Source organism: Amyelois transitella, chromosome 9 (genome assembly GCF_032362555.1).
Source record: "Amyelois transitella isolate CPQ chromosome 9, ilAmyTran1.1, whole genome shotgun sequence".
Lineage (NCBI taxonomy): Eukaryota > Metazoa > Arthropoda > Insecta > Lepidoptera > Pyralidae > Amyelois > Amyelois transitella.
Genome location: NC_083512.1, coordinates 7,684,156 through 7,702,075, shown reverse-complemented (window position 1 = coordinate 7,702,075; position 17,920 = coordinate 7,684,156). Strand labels below are relative to the sequence as shown.

The 17,920-nt window shown below is 33.1% G+C and overlaps 1 protein-coding gene across 1 annotated transcript in view; it reads right to left on the bottom strand.

Moving 5' to 3' along the window:
• LOC106143237 (uncharacterized) overlaps window positions 1-15,189 on the bottom strand; it is an 88,948-nt gene extending 73,759 nt beyond the window's left edge. The window contains exons 1-2 of the mRNA XM_013345261.2: window positions 15,083-15,189; window positions 14,791-14,994 (exon numbers count right to left, since the gene is read on the bottom strand). Of these exons, the coding sequence (XP_013200715.2) occupies window positions 14,791-14,994; window positions 15,083-15,189 (311 nt within the window). The remainder of the gene's footprint in view (window positions 1-14,790; window positions 14,995-15,082) is intronic.
• Window positions 15,190-17,920: the final 2,731 nt, after the last annotated feature.

The window sequence follows — 17,920 nt, the reverse complement described above, 5'->3', positions numbered from 1 at the left end:
GATTTGATGGTGACGTACATAAAGTATATACATGACAGAAATGAAAGAGTAAAAAGAATTAATTTAGTATAACTGAACAGAGTCTCAGTTCTTTCCTGTACATCAGAACTGTAAAAAATTACACACATTGTCCAAAAATATTTTCTTCTACTCTAACTTCTTCTAACCTGTGTTAGAAGGAGAAGGGAGCTGTTCCCTTTCAAATTGTGCAAATAGCAGTCAGGTTTTAAAAATAACTCTGTGGTGCAATGGATAGGACGTTACAGTTCAGTTATTCTTGAAAACGGCTTCATTCTCCATTAGGTCATTTAAAATTTAACTAATATTGCCAATTATACGCCAAACAAATGTTGCCAATAAAAAATTAACAAAAATCATTTCTCTCTTACCTCAAATGCTTCTAGTCTGTACCCATCTTATGATAGAACATTTCAATTTCTTGTTCGCGGTAGGTAAACGTTAATTTGCCACTGTTAGCAAGTCTAATGTCAGTCTGCGGATCTCATTTGCCTCAGGGTAATTTGTATTTTCTTTGCGGGCAACCCCTCTTCATTATACTTTGATTTGAGAAAACAACTGTTCCAGACATGTTTACCTTACGTCTTGATAAAGTTTTAAATGTGTGTATGCATATTATATTCATATTTTTGTATATCCTATTCTGTAATGTAAAAGGGAAAAATAAAATTTTTACATTATACCTAAATGTGAAATTATGTTGATGAATTAATTTTGATTATCTATATAGGTGCTAAACTTACGTATTTATACAAAGCATATAAACAGCTTAAGGTAAATAATGTGTTTAATATTAAAATTAATGTTATTATTAGTGTTGTATTCATTAGTACATAAATAACTTTAAATATTTATTTGATGGTAATCCTTCGTTAAAATCAGGATTTAATACCATCAAATAAATATTTAAAGTTATTTATGTACCAATGAATCCGACCGAAGTGGATTTAAAAAATAAAAGACAGTTTATTTGTAACAGTAATTTTACATCATGTTGCAAGTAAATATTGCTTAAGCTTGCTAAGGTCGAGTGAAATCTTTACAATAGGTAGGTATATCTAAGGGCTTGGTGCTTGGTAATTAATTTTCAAGGGATTACAGTACAAATACCGGGATAAAGAAAGGGATGCCGTGACCGTCACGACGTGCAATTAAACATTGTAAACAAAATTACATTGGTGGAACACGCCTTATTAAATCTCGAGCTAATTTTTGAGACTTTGTGTAATTTTAAATGGCTGTACGGAATAGAATCGTACCTATTGCTTAAAAAGTATAAAATTAAGCTGTTTTTTTTTTCATTTTTATTCTCGCAGTTTATTGACCTTTTCTCGTTATCATCTTTCCAAAAAATTTAACTTAATAAAGTATTAAGATTTTCGTCTGACTTTGGCTTACGTTTGATTTACAACCTAGCCAGATCGTCAAATACAGATATGTATAAGAAAATAAAACTGCATGATTTCTGAATAAAGTTAACAAAATGTAGATTATTACAATTTCTTAACTATACTTATAATAAATCTACCTAATTAAAATAATATGAAATTCTTAAATTCGTTTAAGAAGGTCAAGTTTTTTAATAAATATTTTGATATTGATTTTAATTCAGATTTGCTATTTTTGAAATTTGTACAATCCAGACAAGTAGACGTCTAGCTCTCTAGAGACGCAGTAAACTTTTGAAAGAACTACCAAGCCGCGGTGATGAAGTTATTTTGAAGCGAAATCAGATTGAAAGATTTTGTGTTCGTATTTTTATAAGACTCTCTCTCATCTTGGCGTTTTTACTTAACTTTTTTTATCAAGCCCTTTGCGACTTCAAGTAAGGTTTTCTTTGGCCTGCTCCTTGCTTCGGGGGTCAACAATGGCAACGTAGTTAGACATTTGTTCTTAAAGTTACAAGAAGGCATATTGATAATTCTATAAAGTAGAGCTAAAGCTGTCGAAAAATACTTGAAAATGAATATGCAAATTTTGTTTCAACAAAAGAGTTCGGTGACACGTACGAAGCAGCGTTGTTAACTGTGAGTGTACGACATTTTAATTAAAAATTTATAGTATCATATTTAATTACGCTTTGAATTTTATTTTTTCGCTGCTTTTTACTACATTTTTGTTTATATTGTAGATTCAAATTAAAGAAATAGTGGGTCATATAAATTCCAAATTTAAGGAATCATACCGAGAACCTCATCGGGCTATAGGCTTTCTGACTATTCACAATCTGCGCGGGCAGTGGAGCAGTTATATATCCTAAACACATTTTATTATTGCTAATTCTTCTTCCTCCTGGCTTTAGTCCCGGTTGCATACTCACCTCTCTGGAGCGAAGCCCTGGGTATACCTTTTATAATTGCTATTTCCCACATGAACATTCTCATTATCAAACTTGCAAACAAAATTTATTTTACATGCGCGTGAAAATCCTTATTTAGGTTTCGTCTTAGCGAAACTGCGCTACATTCAATTCAAACAAATCTGTAGGAGACGACGCATGCTCAAGTTTTCAGCGAGCTCCAAAGCCTCTATCCACTATACAAACAAGGACGGCCACAAAAAACGTTTCTATGCAAATAGGGGCAAATAAACCGAGTGCGAGTCGGCGATGCACAGATGAAAATATTCTAGAAGAGACTATTTTTTTTAAATTATGTCATGTCAATTATAGAATCTGTGTATGAAGAAACTATGATTAACCAAGCTATCAATATACAGCTAAAACTATAAAACGAATTCCCATACTTTTTAAAAACAGAGAAGCTGTAATCATAAGCCGTCATTATTTTTTTTATTTGTAGTACTTTTAGTATACGTATAACTTAATGGACAAGTAATAAGTTATGATTTTTCGAAATTCCTGCTTATACGCAAATAAACACAATATGTTGAAATAACGCGGGTATCTGCTCACGGCTCCAGGAAGGCTCCGGGGGTATTCTAGTAACATCATGTAAACTGCTGGCTCTGTCTACCCCGCAAGGGATATAGACATGATAATATTAACGAATGAATGAATCATATAGAGGAAAACAATTACATTACTAATAAAGATAAAAATAGCACATCTAGTGACTCATGTCATGTACTATACACACTTGTGCCGACTTCGCTCCCGTGAGATCGCATTTTCGGCGGCGTTTTATACGCGACGCATGCTTGATTCCCACTATACATATTTATGACCCTGGTTTGGTAACGTCGAGAAGGAAGAATTTTATAGCCTCTTAGATAGGTGACCGAGCCGAAGTTACGATGGCTTATGTTTCCTTTATGTGAGACTAAGGTACAGATTAAAATTCGTTATGTATGACGGACAGCGCTCACGTTTGCGTCATTTTCACTATTTCACTGTATTCTGTTTATGTATGGCAAATATTCAACCCACGATTAGTAAAACGTACGAATCAAAACTAATATTAAAAATGGGAATGTCAGTTTATTTGTTTGTTATCCCTACACGCGTTATCTACTGAACTAATGTTCTTGAAATTTCGCGTACATATGTATAATTTAAGAGTATTAGAGTAGTCGTTTTTATCTCGGTAATAACTATAGTTCCCAGGATATATCCGAAAAACCTGTTTTCTCTTGAAGGTGGCGCAATTCGTGCATGTAGGTGGCGCTAAATTCACGCGGATGATGCTGCGGGTAAAAGCTAGTAATAATATTATAATTTTAAATAATTAAATCAGACTGATATATAAATGTAAAATCTGCTGTACTCAATAATTTAAATTATGCTTTTTAATCAATCCCCTGTGGCTTGAAAATCAAACTTCCATTTTTCATATAACATACTACACTATTTACTTCACGATCGAGAAGATTCCAGAAACAAATTGTCTTACTCCCTGTAAAGGTCTAGTCTAAGCTTGGTCCAAATTTATAACCACTCCAAATAAAAGTACATAAATAAAACATATTTTCTTTATAATAAGTACTTGAAAATACATACGAAAGTATTGATTTAATATGAACGAACCTTATAAATTTGCTTTAAGTACCTACTAGAATTTTATTCTGCCAATCAACTTAGGGTGAAAACACATGTTTGTATATTTGTAACGTGATAACTTTCCAACCGTCAGCCTTATTTAAATGATATTTAGAGAATGAAGGTTTTGTCAATATAACTTTTACGTTCGTGGGACATCAAAATCAGTTTAATAGTTTTTGAGATACTTCAATTTGTCAACAAACAACTCCAATTTCGCGGAGAATAGCTGTATATAATCAACCCTAATATAAATTTAACTTTAAGTTTTTTTGATACCTACCTTTTTATGTTTAATATAAGTTATTTTTAATTTATACTAGTGTTATTGTAAACTAACTAATAGTAAAAGATTTATCATAAAATAGCAAAACAAACAATTTTCTGATCACAAAGCGCAGTAACACGAAAAGTAAGCCAAGGTCAAGTTAGATCAATCGATCTGACCTTAATTTAAGATTTTAATGAATTTACATTCACTGAAAATATAGGGTAAAAAAAATATCAGTTTTTATAAAATTCTCTTCAAACATATGAACCCAATTATATTTTTTACATTTGGTTATATAAAATTTCTTGTTCATGTGAGTAAATATTACCTACAGTCGTCACACTCAATAGAGCTTTCCACGTATCAAAAAGCAACTGGCCACAATATAGGTATCAACAAACCAACTATTATTTAGTAAAAAAGTAAATGGGATTATTATAAAAAAAACAAGTTCCCGATAAAATAAATTGCTCGCATACAGAAGAATATAACAGTGTATAAAACCACAATGTCGAAAATCTGAACAATTAGAAAAAATACCCGCACCGCATAGACATTTATCAAAGCTTTACAAATGGTAAAAGGAAATTTCCCGCACGTCCCAGTTTCAGTAACGTAAACATAGTTTGGATCACTAATTTACCAGGAAACGGACAAAGCAAAAACATACGTGAGCCCAAGATTCCTGCATAGTGCTGCTGGCTAAATCGAATCACGATTCTGGTGTCGATGACTCGTTTTCATATCGCATCGTTAGGTTTTTATGAAATAACAACCTCCGAAACGAATATTTTGAATTTTATTTCAATTCTGTTGATTAAACCACTCTATAAAAATATAATAAAATAAAAAAAACCGTACATTATTTATTAATTGGATCGCAACCAAACTATAAATAATATTCAGACGAAACAAACAGATTGGTTAAGTTAAAAAGTAATTTTGGGTGTACACTCAGCGATGCTTAAGGTATTTTCAAATTCTTTTATCAACATCTAAGATTAAGATAAATCTTACAATATTATAACCTTTGGCTTGAAAATAAATCAAATCACGACGTTAACAATTTCAGGCGATTATGCCAAGATGCAGTCTTCAGGCGATTATGCCAAGATGCAGTCTTGAATTATTTACTATAAGGACTTCAAATTTTTGATTTCACGTTAAGCATCACTAAAATTACTTGTGCTCATTGGCTGTACTCCTGTGTCAACATGTTCAGAAGTTCAGGGTCAAGCCATTATGCCAAGAAGCAGTCTTGATTTATTAACTATAAGAACTATAACTTTTTGACTTCACGTTTAGCATCACTAAAATCACTTGTGCTCATTGGCTGTTCCGCTGCTGTGCGAATTTCGCAGAATTTCGTAACCACGTTCACCCAAAACACCAGTCGACAAAACGATATGGCGGCAACACGTACGCGCCAAGTTTCAGCATTTTGTTGCTACGTTTTGTTGTATTCTCAGTTTCTAGACGCGCAGGGAACTAAGAGGCAAGAATTGTCTAGTTACAATTTTGCAGATTTTGGTTGTATAAAATCTTAAATACTTTAGAGTATCCAAACGAGTATTAGTGCGACAGTGAAAGTAATTGCAATCATCGCGTGTTTGATAGGCAACGTTTAGCCCAACTAATGGGTGTAGGAAGCTAATATTAGGTATCTTTCTTGGAATGGAAAAAAGGAGGAATAAGAGAGAATATCCCGAAATTTCGTTTTACGCTGGCTGAGTTTATTTTAAAAACAGTAAAAGTTTTATCTTATTTAAAGTGAAACAGGCGCATCCTATCTTACAGATAATAGTTATTGGAAGGCAACCCTTATAAGAATGCAAATAATATTGTTCTTGAAGCGAAAGGCACACCCAAAGGCCCACTATCAGGCCTTGTCTGGTACCTTTCAGTTGTTACCCCATCTTAAATGTTTGGGTAATGTTCGGGGTAAACATTTGTGAGACCTTTTTATACTTAGTTTTTATCGACTTACGGAATGCCGGACACAAATTTTAGGTCAATGAAACGGTAAAAAGAAAAGTTTTATTTGAAAAATAAATGTAGAAATGAAATAACAAATTTGTTTTTTTTACGTAATTTTTATTTAATTGACTCATTTATAATGCTTAAGGCGTGGTTTAGTCTTGTTCAAATATTATAATTATGTACTTATAAAGATAATTAAGAGGAAATTTAAATTAGACACTCAAACTGCGTTCGCGAATAACGAATATTTAAAATTTTTCCTTCTTCGTTAAACCTATAAAAAGTGGTAAAAGATAAAAAAGAAAGGGAAATCTTTGTAGGTATATTTATCAGTGTCTGCATGTATGTTTGGACAATAAAAACTTGTTTATTGCTCTCACTTAACTTACACAATATACATTTGATTTCCTATTAAAAACTTGTCCGTTTTTACGTAAAAAAAATTAATTTAGTATATAGGTGATTTTGATATACGATATTCGGAGTTTCCCAATTAACATCCCATATTGACCTCACATTACCACAATAAGAGAGAAACAGGCTGGCACCAATGGCTAGCCCAGAATATTATAACGTGAATATGATTATTAAGTAGTTGTACATATTTCAGTTACCGCGCTATACATTTCAGCAGTGTACATACATGCGATAAGTTAGGGTGTGACGTGCATGAGCGAATATGAGCAAGGAAGGCATTGTTTGCTTAGGCCCGCGCCCCTAAATTATTCACAAAACGTTATACCAACATATTTACGGCTTGTCCGCGGTCATCCCATTATTCTTTGTTATTTTTTTTCTCTAAAATGTTTTTTTGATCTGTAGACTTGACGGGAATGCGTGAAAAAGTCCATTGTTTTCACTGGGTTTTTGATGGTAGTCTGTATTTTATTTTGTAATTGAAATAAACCAACCATTTAATAATTACCCATTATATAGGCAGTTTTTTAAAAGAGGACATTGAGTGACTGAATGATTTACATAAATTCACAGGCAAAATCGCAAGATCTCTTTCAAATTTGACATGCAGGTTCTTTATGTGGTTTTTGGGTTCACTAAAAGAGGATTTTTCGCGAGAAAATTGGTAGGATTTATCGTTTCACGTTTACTCAAACACACGGCATCTTTATTTTTTATCTTCACAGGTTCAATATTTATAAACGTGCAAGTTTTATAATAGATTATGAATAACTCTTAGAACAGTGTCAAATTTTCGTGACTTTTTATAAGAGAGCGCTTTCAAATATACCGACAGATGGAAAAAAAGTCTAATCTAAAAATAGCATTATTTTACTTTTAGTCTTTAAGCGGTTCCTGTAAATAACCCGCATGCATCTCTTGTACAGATAAAAAACCAGTAACAGGTTGCATTTTTATTTGAATACCCCACCGGGAATGAGGGCGTGATTTTTTTTGTGGTTATAATCACCATTCTTGAAAATAAAGTTTAAGAAAAAATCAGAAAATAACTGACTTGTTCAACCGAAAAATTAATTGCTATTATAAGATCGCTAACTTCAACGTTGTTATGGTCCATTTGTCTAAGTTATAACTGCTTTATACTTGGCCAGTGAGCATAAAACAAAAGACTCTTAGATTTAAAAACAAATTGTTTTTCTTTCTGAAGTCTAAACAGAAAGAATTCAATCTGAATAATTTATTATACAGCGACTTCTACTTCAAAGACTGCTATGTAAAATAACTGTAATTTTTTTTGGCAAAAAAGGTTATCATTATAAAACCCAACAGGAGCAAAGTCTAATACCACAAATTTTGCTTATAACACTTAAAATAAAAACATATTAATTTCAAGTTATTTTACCAGCCAATTCATCTCATTGTACAGTATAATGCAATCCCGGCGTCATAAAGTTTGATTTAAAGCCGCTTATGCAAAGTTTCGAATAGTAGCGAGCGAAGGTTTTTACTCGTTCATTTTATGAGGTTTATATCAAAAAGAAAATTATCATTAGTAATCTAGTTACTACTCCTACTACAAGTACATAGGTTACATACATACATTCATAAGATCACGCCTCTCCCGGAGGGGTACCGGGAGAGAGGCGTGATGATGTATGCAGAGACTACATCTTTCCACTTGCACGATCTCTGCATACTTCCTTCGCTTCATCCACATTCATAACTCTCTTCACACATGTACATAGGTTACTAGTGATTATTTTCTTTTTGATATAAACCTCTAATCGCAATCTAAGTAACCCATTTAAATCTATTTCTTTTCTTTGACCGTTCATAGGTTTCACCAGAACCATTCTAACCTGGTCATTTATGACCAGAAAATAATTACAGTTACATCAACTGCTTTATGTTGCCGGCACTTAAGAATACTCCATCTCATTCCTGTGGAAGTTGTAAGATGCAACCAAGTGCAACAAGATCTCTACGTCAGACAGGCGGCCAAATATATCTAACTCAAATATTTTCACGGAAAGTATAAGTGACAATTATAAGTAAGTATAAGATGAATGAAAAAGAGATTTTAGATATTCAAAGGTAAATCTCCATTTTCCTGAAACCTGACCACACGATACGTTAAACAACGAGCGTCCAAAGAGAACGACTTTCTCCACGTAGGTGCCGATAAATAAATAATAGTGATAAAATAACCAGCGTCCTAGCTTGGGAACCGCATAAATATTGTATGAAGAGACTTAGACGACAGCCATTGGACAGTAAACGCTGTTTTATGGGCTAACATTTATTGTTTTAGCACCAAAGCCGGGTGGGTGGAGGTTTCTTTCTTTTGAAATATTATTTTTTCCTTTACTTATACTTATCGAATGTAGCATTTTATTGACTTAATTAAATTGATGTTATTGTAAATATATTATAAGCAATCTGTTATATGATAAAAATCATGTCTCTTACGGTTTGTCCGATAAATTATCATTATAACGTTCTGCCTAAAAAAGAGGAGGCAATTATTTATTGTTAATTAACAAGTAAAATTTATCGCCCGCACAGATAAAGGGATTTCAGCAGTTTGCTCACGATCCGCGGAGGAAAGTATCACGATAATCTGAAGTTATACGTTGTTTGTTGTAATCTCTTGTTACCAATACTTGTTTATATTAAATTATTCGAATAAATCTATTAACGTGAAGTATATTTTATTTACTATATTATTTTGTCTACTCTTGTATACTGTACTAATAAGTCTAAAGCAATATCTGTTTAAATAAATTTTTATTTATTCTAATAAATTTTTATTTATTATTAAATTTTTTTCTTAACACAACGATTTACTAATATTTTTATTAGTAAATTGTTGTGTTAAGAAAACAATTATATATTGATAGCAGAGACAAGATAGGGCTCGTAACTATCGAAAATAAGTTCCCCTTGAACGGAACAATTTACATAAATTAAACAGGGCAACATTAAAGCCAGTACAAAACTCAGTAACTTGGACAAAATAGTAGCAAAGTGTATGCTAAGCAGTGATAAGTAAGTCCTACCTCAAAGCCGAATATAAATGCTAATACCATCTGATCCATACTTTCAATTCCGCAGGTTCTTTTGAGAGATTATTATAATTTCGTCCGAATCCTTTCAGCTAAGTTGAGATTCCTTAACTTGCATGAATAAATATTTAAGTACGATTGGAAGTTTAATACCTTTTTTGAAGAAGTCTAACTCCGGTTTAAATTAACGCTTTTCTGATCCGTTTTCTTTTCGGAGAAGCGTGTCTCAAAGCAAATAAAATCCTGAATCCATAATTAAATTAATACTACATAATTGCTTGTTATGTTATAAATTATACACAATTACGTAGATAAAATACACGTATACAAATTGGTCATCACAGAATATATTAATCCCAATATTAGGTACCGATTCATGTTACTTAGATTATTCTTTACTTCGTGATTATGAGTAAAATAAAAGTGAAAATGAGTTTTCATATTAACCTATTTAACATGCAAACGTTATTTTTTTTTTCATAAATCTTTATAAATTATCTTTTTTCCCGAAAAAATACTTTTCCCATGTTACTCGAGTTCACAGTGTTTAAAATATTGCAATAGATTCCCCAGGAGAATTCACTACAATTATTTTGTACGATTCTTATAAAGAAAAACTAACCTTTTTGGTTTCTGAAGTAGCGTAAAAGCCATACATACAATCAAATATGTCCCAGTCCAACACTTTCTTCCAAGATTCCGACTTGACAAATAGTACTTTTTCGCACCAAGACAGGGCACCGATAACGGTTTTAAAGGAGAAGAGTAATAACCTACATGTGATCGGGCTAAAATGGATAAGAAGAAAAAATAAATGAACCGAGTGTCACCTAAAGGAGATTCGAGAAACCTCGTTACTCTGATAAATTGCGCTTTCAGTTTGTTTGGATCGCATTTTAGAAGACTTTTTTTAGGACAAATTGATATATCCACTCGTAAAATGTTGCTTGAATAGCAGAAAAGTGAGAAAAAGGTACATGAGGACTCGCAAAGTCTGGAGATTTAATATAGCCGCCAGATGGATTTGAAATAAACTTGCACATTTATTTTTCTAAATATTTCACCAGACATTTCAGATAAAATAGTTCTAGTATATTTTAACTGAAAGTTTGTCAAAGTCAGGTAAGAAAAAATGGTTTATAAATAATTAAAAATGAACAGTAGCAATCATCACATTATTTATATGAAGATATGAAAAATTCAAACAAATATATTGCCATTGGAATACAATGTAATTGCCTTACAATGAAATATGCAATAATGAGTACGACTTAACAATTAATTCGCGCCGTCTAGTCGGGAAATAAAGGGACGTCTGTGTTTAATAGTCCGAGGCCGGAACTGCTTTTAATTGCTTACACATCTATCTTGGTGACTGTACTTGCAATGTCATTGTATTGGTATAAAATGAAATAAAAAGTAGGAACTCTTATTATCAAAGTACTGGCCAGTAATTGCCTCGGAATGTAATTAAAATAATATAAACTTCGTTTTAAATTAGTATGAAAAGTTAAATAAACTTAAATATTTCACGTTTATATATTTATTTATCTTCATTTACGGCGTAGATAGAACTAATAGTCACAAGACTCTAGAGCTACGTTTAGGTGTTTATGATGGAGAGTTTCCGATGCAATGACAAAATACTCATTGCCTAAAACAAGAATCCTTGTATTGTTTTTCAATGAAAAGTACTTCCCATGGAAAGATAATTTTTACAATGCCACAAAATACCACACCTACTGAACAATGTTAATTCAAGTTCACAGAGGCATTGTCAATATGCCCGTCGAGCGTCGTATCGTAAGCATTGCTTAAAGAATAATGACGGGATCTCTTAAGGTAAATAGAAAACGAACCTACTGGGATTCACAGTACACCTCTTTCTATAAAGCTCATGGAAATCCTCTGATGGAAAAACGTATTAAAGCGTACACATAGCCACCGGATAAGCAACTCTAAAATTAACAACATTTAAGATCATTTTTAAATGTGATTCACATTATGGTGATAAGAGTAATCGTCAACAAAAGTGTTACCCTGCAGGTTTATTACAATTTAAGCGATGTAACAAATTGTAAAACGTGCTAAAGAAAATTCTGTTCACGTCTGTACTTTGTTCCGTGTCGTCTTTTATACTTGAGAAGAATCCCTGATATGTTACCCAAAGTTGTAGGAAAATAGCTAAAATTACTTAAAGTTTTGTATGAAATTATGCGTGTAGAAAATTAAATACTGTTCGTTGGTTTATACGAGAAGCATAAATTATAAAGGTACTCGTAATGCAAATAAATATAACTGGGTGGCTTAAGTAATGGCGGAGTACAACAAATATTCGGAATACAGGATATCGATATTTAGTATAAATTTTCTTCTACTTTACCTCGTGGGGGTTGAATAACTTTCGATTTATTTTCAGCAATTTTAAACATATACCTTTTAAAATCATCTTTAACCACATTCCATTTCTGAGTTCACTGAACCGACTTCTAAGATGCAAAATCCCTGTGGAAAGTATTAGAAAAATATAAAACTGATAAAGAACGTGTACACTTTGCACCTTTAAATTAGTGCCTTTCCTTCAAAAAAGAAATTATTTTTAATACACCTTGTTAACAGTTTGATTTATAAAATAAAGCTTAATTAGAATAAATAAATATAATATTTATTAGTATAATCAACGAAGTTTCAATTATATGGTTCATAATGATTTTCTTCCTAATCGTTTGTTTTTAAACTGTTTATTGCACAATAAAATAATATAATACAAAACAGTAACTAGAATAAATAATAAATACAATGGCGGACTTATTCCTATTGTCATTTCTTCCAGTCAATGTTTATTATCGTATAAAGGTTTAACTCAAAACTAAACTTTTACTTCCTCAACTTCTATAAGTAACATAAACACATGTCTCTGCTACGTTGATCTTGCTTAAAAGCCGTATTTTCTAGTCTTGTTTATTTTATAATTTTAAAGCAGTTTTATCTGCCTCTAAAGCAACAATCATACAATATTATTTATAAAATAATTAAAAAGAAGCTAATACTTTCAGGATGAGTTTCAGTCTTCATTTTCATAAATATCCTTGCTTTTAAATGCTCACATTATTCTTGTTTTTTTCAAAACCGTATTATCAAAACAAAAACAATAACATGCGTAAGTACTCATCTAATGTACGTCTTTACTCCTAACGGGATATTAGAGCTAATTATCTCAAAAAACTGTAAAGCTACATCCAGCAACCGTACTTAATATGGGAGGCAAATAAATAGAGCCTAAGTAGAATACACCGATAAGTCTCATCGTTAGGGTTCGCAAGTGTCCGACTCGAGATACATTTCACGGTATTTTAACAATTTTAACGAGCTCCCTCGTTTACTTGAATGCACGTTGCTTCTCGAGTATTCTTTAATCATAAAACCTTTACGCATACCTCTGCACATGTGAGTCCTCTTTTCAAATATAATCTGGATGGATAAGAGTGCCTACGCAAAAGGGATCCAATAATTGAAGACGTCTGAATTTCACTTAGAGATTGGCGCCAATTTAGAAATACATATATATTTATATTAAGATTGAAAATAGGCATATGAGACTGGGTTTATAAAAGATTAACATGATAATGGTGATAAGGCCCGCTCAAATAATAAAACATTTGGCGTTAAGATTAATAGATAATTCTACCAAGAGATGTAAAAAGAGCAAGACAAATACGTACAACAGAAACTCCCATTAAAAAGTTGTCTCCCTTTTCAGACACAGCCCTGAAAACGCAACAATAAGCTAGCTAAATATAATTTCTTAAACAGGGGTCATAAAGCAAAAACGTAACATCTACGGCGTGGCAATTTATCCTCAGATCACCTGAGGGCATTGGGTCATCAATCTAAAGCCCCCGGGGCTAGTTTCCTGGATTCAGCCTCACACACCCTCCTTTATTGCACAACTGAGTCTAAACGCTCTCTTTCACGCAGAAAAAAATAGTGTTTTTGTTCTGATGTGGGAGTAATTCGCTCTTATAGCATTTTGAAAAAATAGTTTGGTGAACATCGGTTATTGGATTGTTATAGCTCAAAAAAGAGTATTCAATCACTTTTTATGTAGTAAAAATTATTTACTAAGTTACGTTCATTTCTGTGACTGATAACCGATAGTCGTACGGTAAGGAAAAATCTCGTGGGGAAACCTGTACATTAAGGTCACTGGGGTTTCTCTGTTTCAATATTGTGGTGATCAGATCAGATCGGAGAGAAGTCCTTTTATTTGAAAACTTCACTTATTGACATATCTTCAACCGTCGCAACCGGGATTAATACCAGCCCAGAAATAGATTTTCACTTTCAACGTTTTACCTGATGGAAGCTCAAGTTGGATAATTATTATTTGTGGACGCATTTTGCCCAAAGTAACTAAAAAGTTAATTTTTAATACACATATTTTGATGAAGTGATTTCTCTTGATATCCAGTAAGTAAATATGGGATTTTTTATTTATGAAATAAGCTAGAAATCTTTCACCTCAATCTATCATCAAGTAATTACATTTTCAATTCGAATAGCCTTAGTCTTTTTTTTGTTGAATTTTGGCCCTGTCCAGGGTATAAACGCGATAAATGCACGTATGTACTTACCTATGTTATAAGTCAGTTTATAAACATACCACAAAAGCTATTAAATAAACTTGGCTGAAAAACAGTGTAGGATTAAAAAGTTCACATCATTTTCATTGTACAAATATTTTTTTGGCCACTCTGAGTGACATGGGTTTGCACAAAATATTTGTATGGTATAACAGCTGACTTCATTCTGTCATCGCCAGCTGACCTATGACTCACATGCAGCATTTAAATAATGGATATAATTGTTCTTGCATTTTACTGCTGTGGGTATAATGTGACTGTTTTAAATGGCGAAATGAATAATGATAGACAATGTTTTTTTTTTCTTTTTTTTTTTTTGTAAAGGAAAACAATAGATAAAGGAAAGTGTCTATCCCGCAAGAGATATGGACGTGACTACCCCATCGCCTCCTGAGTCACCTTCCCAGTGCAATCAGTCCCCGCAGGGCAGCTTGTGGCGAGCTGTTGGGGAGTAGCGACCCCACAGACCTGAGTGCTCCCAGGGGAGGCCCCTGTTCCTCGCCTCCGATCTTCCTTCGCCAAGGTCGGAGTGGAAACCGATGAGGGACAGGACCCCTACCTGAAGCTTGCCTTAACCGGCCGGTCAGAGCGGAGTCGTGAGAGCTATACGCTCGAAGGATGGAAGTGTAAAATGTCATAACGCCGGGGGTGCCTGACTGGATCACCACGATTTCACGCCCCGCAGTCTCACCTCTCGACGTCCTTAGCCACCCACGCCGATGTTGCCCCTTTGTTGCCAATTATGGTGACTGATTTGAGGGGCCCATTTAGTGAGTGGTGAGTCACCACCTGCCACATAATAGTCACGTATCCATGATTATGGCAGGTGTCCGAACTTCTCCAGCAATAGCCCAGTTTAAATCCATCCAAACGTCAACTCCATAACCCATCATCCTTTTCCTTATTTTGTAATAGATACACCTCCTGCCTGTTCAAGGACATCTCGTCTATTGATATGCCCGGGAACGGGTTTTGGCAGGAGAACAACATAACATCAACTTCTCCAAAGGGCCTATACGTGTTGGATTTATATCGCCACGCAAGCCTCTCAAAAATCCGGGGTGTATAGACCCGTGAAATCCAAGAGGAGAAACATAAAAATAATATTATTTTGAATTAATCATTTTTCGTCGCGTCTTGTCTAACGTCTCGGAGGGTGTGTCTGTACCAATTTCAGATACAATTAAACGTAAGCATTAATTACTTGACCCTCCCTTATTTCCCTTTTGCTTATTCAGCGGGGCACGTCATGGCCCTTTAATTTTGCTAGATGTGTCATTAGTTTTAGTCTTTTTTGAGTTAGGAATAAATTGCCGCTTCTTTATTTCACTCTTACCTAAATTTTATGTTTGTGTTTAGTCCATGTTGCCATGTAAGTCAATTATATCGAACTAGCTTTCGCCTGTGGCTTCGCTCGCGTGAAAATGTCCTCTTACATACTTCACGATAGGTACGCAAAATTTAATGGACATCGTTTCAGTGCTTAACTGTAAAGAGTTAACACACAAACTTACTTTCGCATGCACAATATTTTAGAACTGGGTAATGGTAAATTTTTTTTGTACCCCACATCAATCGATTTCTTTTCAACTTCTTCATAAAAATTAATGTAAGTATTGCACAAGTGTTTCGTAAAATAATCTGACAGCGTGTAAATAAGCAGCCAGGTCTCGAAGGCAACAGCTGCTAGAACGAGAGTGAAAGAGACCGCACAAAATGTATTAACCGCTTCTAGTTACCCTATAGGAACACAATGTTGCGATTTTATTGTAGGCAATTTACGGCGCGATACACGGGTCCCTTTGACGCCAACCCTCGTACAATTTGGATTGTGGGACCAATAAGAAAGAAACAATGCTAATGAAATAACACCAATAAATGAAGTGTCTTTCGATACAAGATTAAAAATTTATTTAATGACGACATTTTCTATGTGTGGAAGATAGAAGAGGGAGGTTTGGTTATGCGAAGTGAATGAATGAAAGCAGGTTGACTAAGCAAAAATACATACTACTAGGTCTAGTGTAACGGTTAATAATGGACTTTAAACTTCTAGAGTATCATATATTATATATTACAGATACATATATTTTTTTATTGTATTCTTACATCGCAGCGTACCAGTTGATTGAACATCAGGATAAATGAGAAATGAATTATGAAAAAGAGTATTTTAAAAAAGAAAAAGAGACTGCGGTTCGGTTGATTTTTACAAAAATTTCACATAAGCCTTTTATTGCACCTCAAGAAAAGACAGATTGCTCTGTTATTTCTTGTTTAAATTAAAAAAAAAACATTTCAGTAAAAGGCGACCTTAGCATTAAAAACGATTTCTCCTAGGTTACCTTAAAATTAATTTGCAATGAAGTATGTGTATAAAATTATCTTCTTTACTTATAAGCCATAACATCGTAAAATCAAGTGTATAGCAATTGTGGAATAAATTATTTCGTTTAATTAATTAACCAGTACGTAATCAGTCTCGGAGGAAATTGGAAGCGGAACTTATGGGCCGTGATATTAATATGAAATTAAATTATGTTGAGACTGATCTAAGACGCTAAATATTATTTTTTAATATATTTATGCAAAATTTAATAAAAGCTTTTTTACTATTTATAATTTAGAGTCAACAGTACAAACGTCACTATACTTATATTCATATGAAACAATACCATAGCAAGGTCAGGATTTTATACCATTGTACATAAACACTCTCAACAATTATTGATATCTTTATTTTATCATTTTTATAAGCGACTGTTTTAAATTTTTAATTAAATACCTATCTACATAGTGAATGAGCAAAATACTATGGAATAATAAAAGATAAAATTTCAATACTTGTGAGATAAGTCTGCATAATTGTTATAGTATTTTACTGTAAATGATCTACATTTAAGTAGTACGAGTCTACAGTTTAGCGTAAGATAAGCAAAGCCAGTTTACCAGAGCTCATTTTCACTCGGTTATTTGAGGACGAACATTACAAACTTCATTACGTTTTATATACTTATCTGGTTATAATAGTTTTTTTTAAACATTTGAAATATTAATAACATTTAAGAACCTATGTATTTAGTCTCTGCCCTCCGGCAAAAAGCGTGAGTTTATGTATGTATACATACATAAATACATAAAATCACGCCTCTCTCCCGGAGGGGTAGGCAGAGACTACCTCTTTCCACTTGCCATCTCTGCACACTTCCTTCGCTTCATCCACATTCATAACTCTCTTCATGTATATACATACATGAAGAGAGTTATGAATGTGGATGCATATATACATATGTAGGTAGATAGATTTTATTTTTTTGAATTAGGTTAGTAATAGTAAAGTTTTATATAAAATGCCTAGGGTAAATCGGTTGTATCACCCGGGGTAACTTAAATTATACAGGTAACAAAATTTATCATTATTTAAAAAAAGAGAAAGAAAATTTATACATACCAACACATCGCGCCAACTTTCACTATAAATTATGGAAAGGAGATCGGATAAAACACTTTTATCCAACTAGGAGCTGAA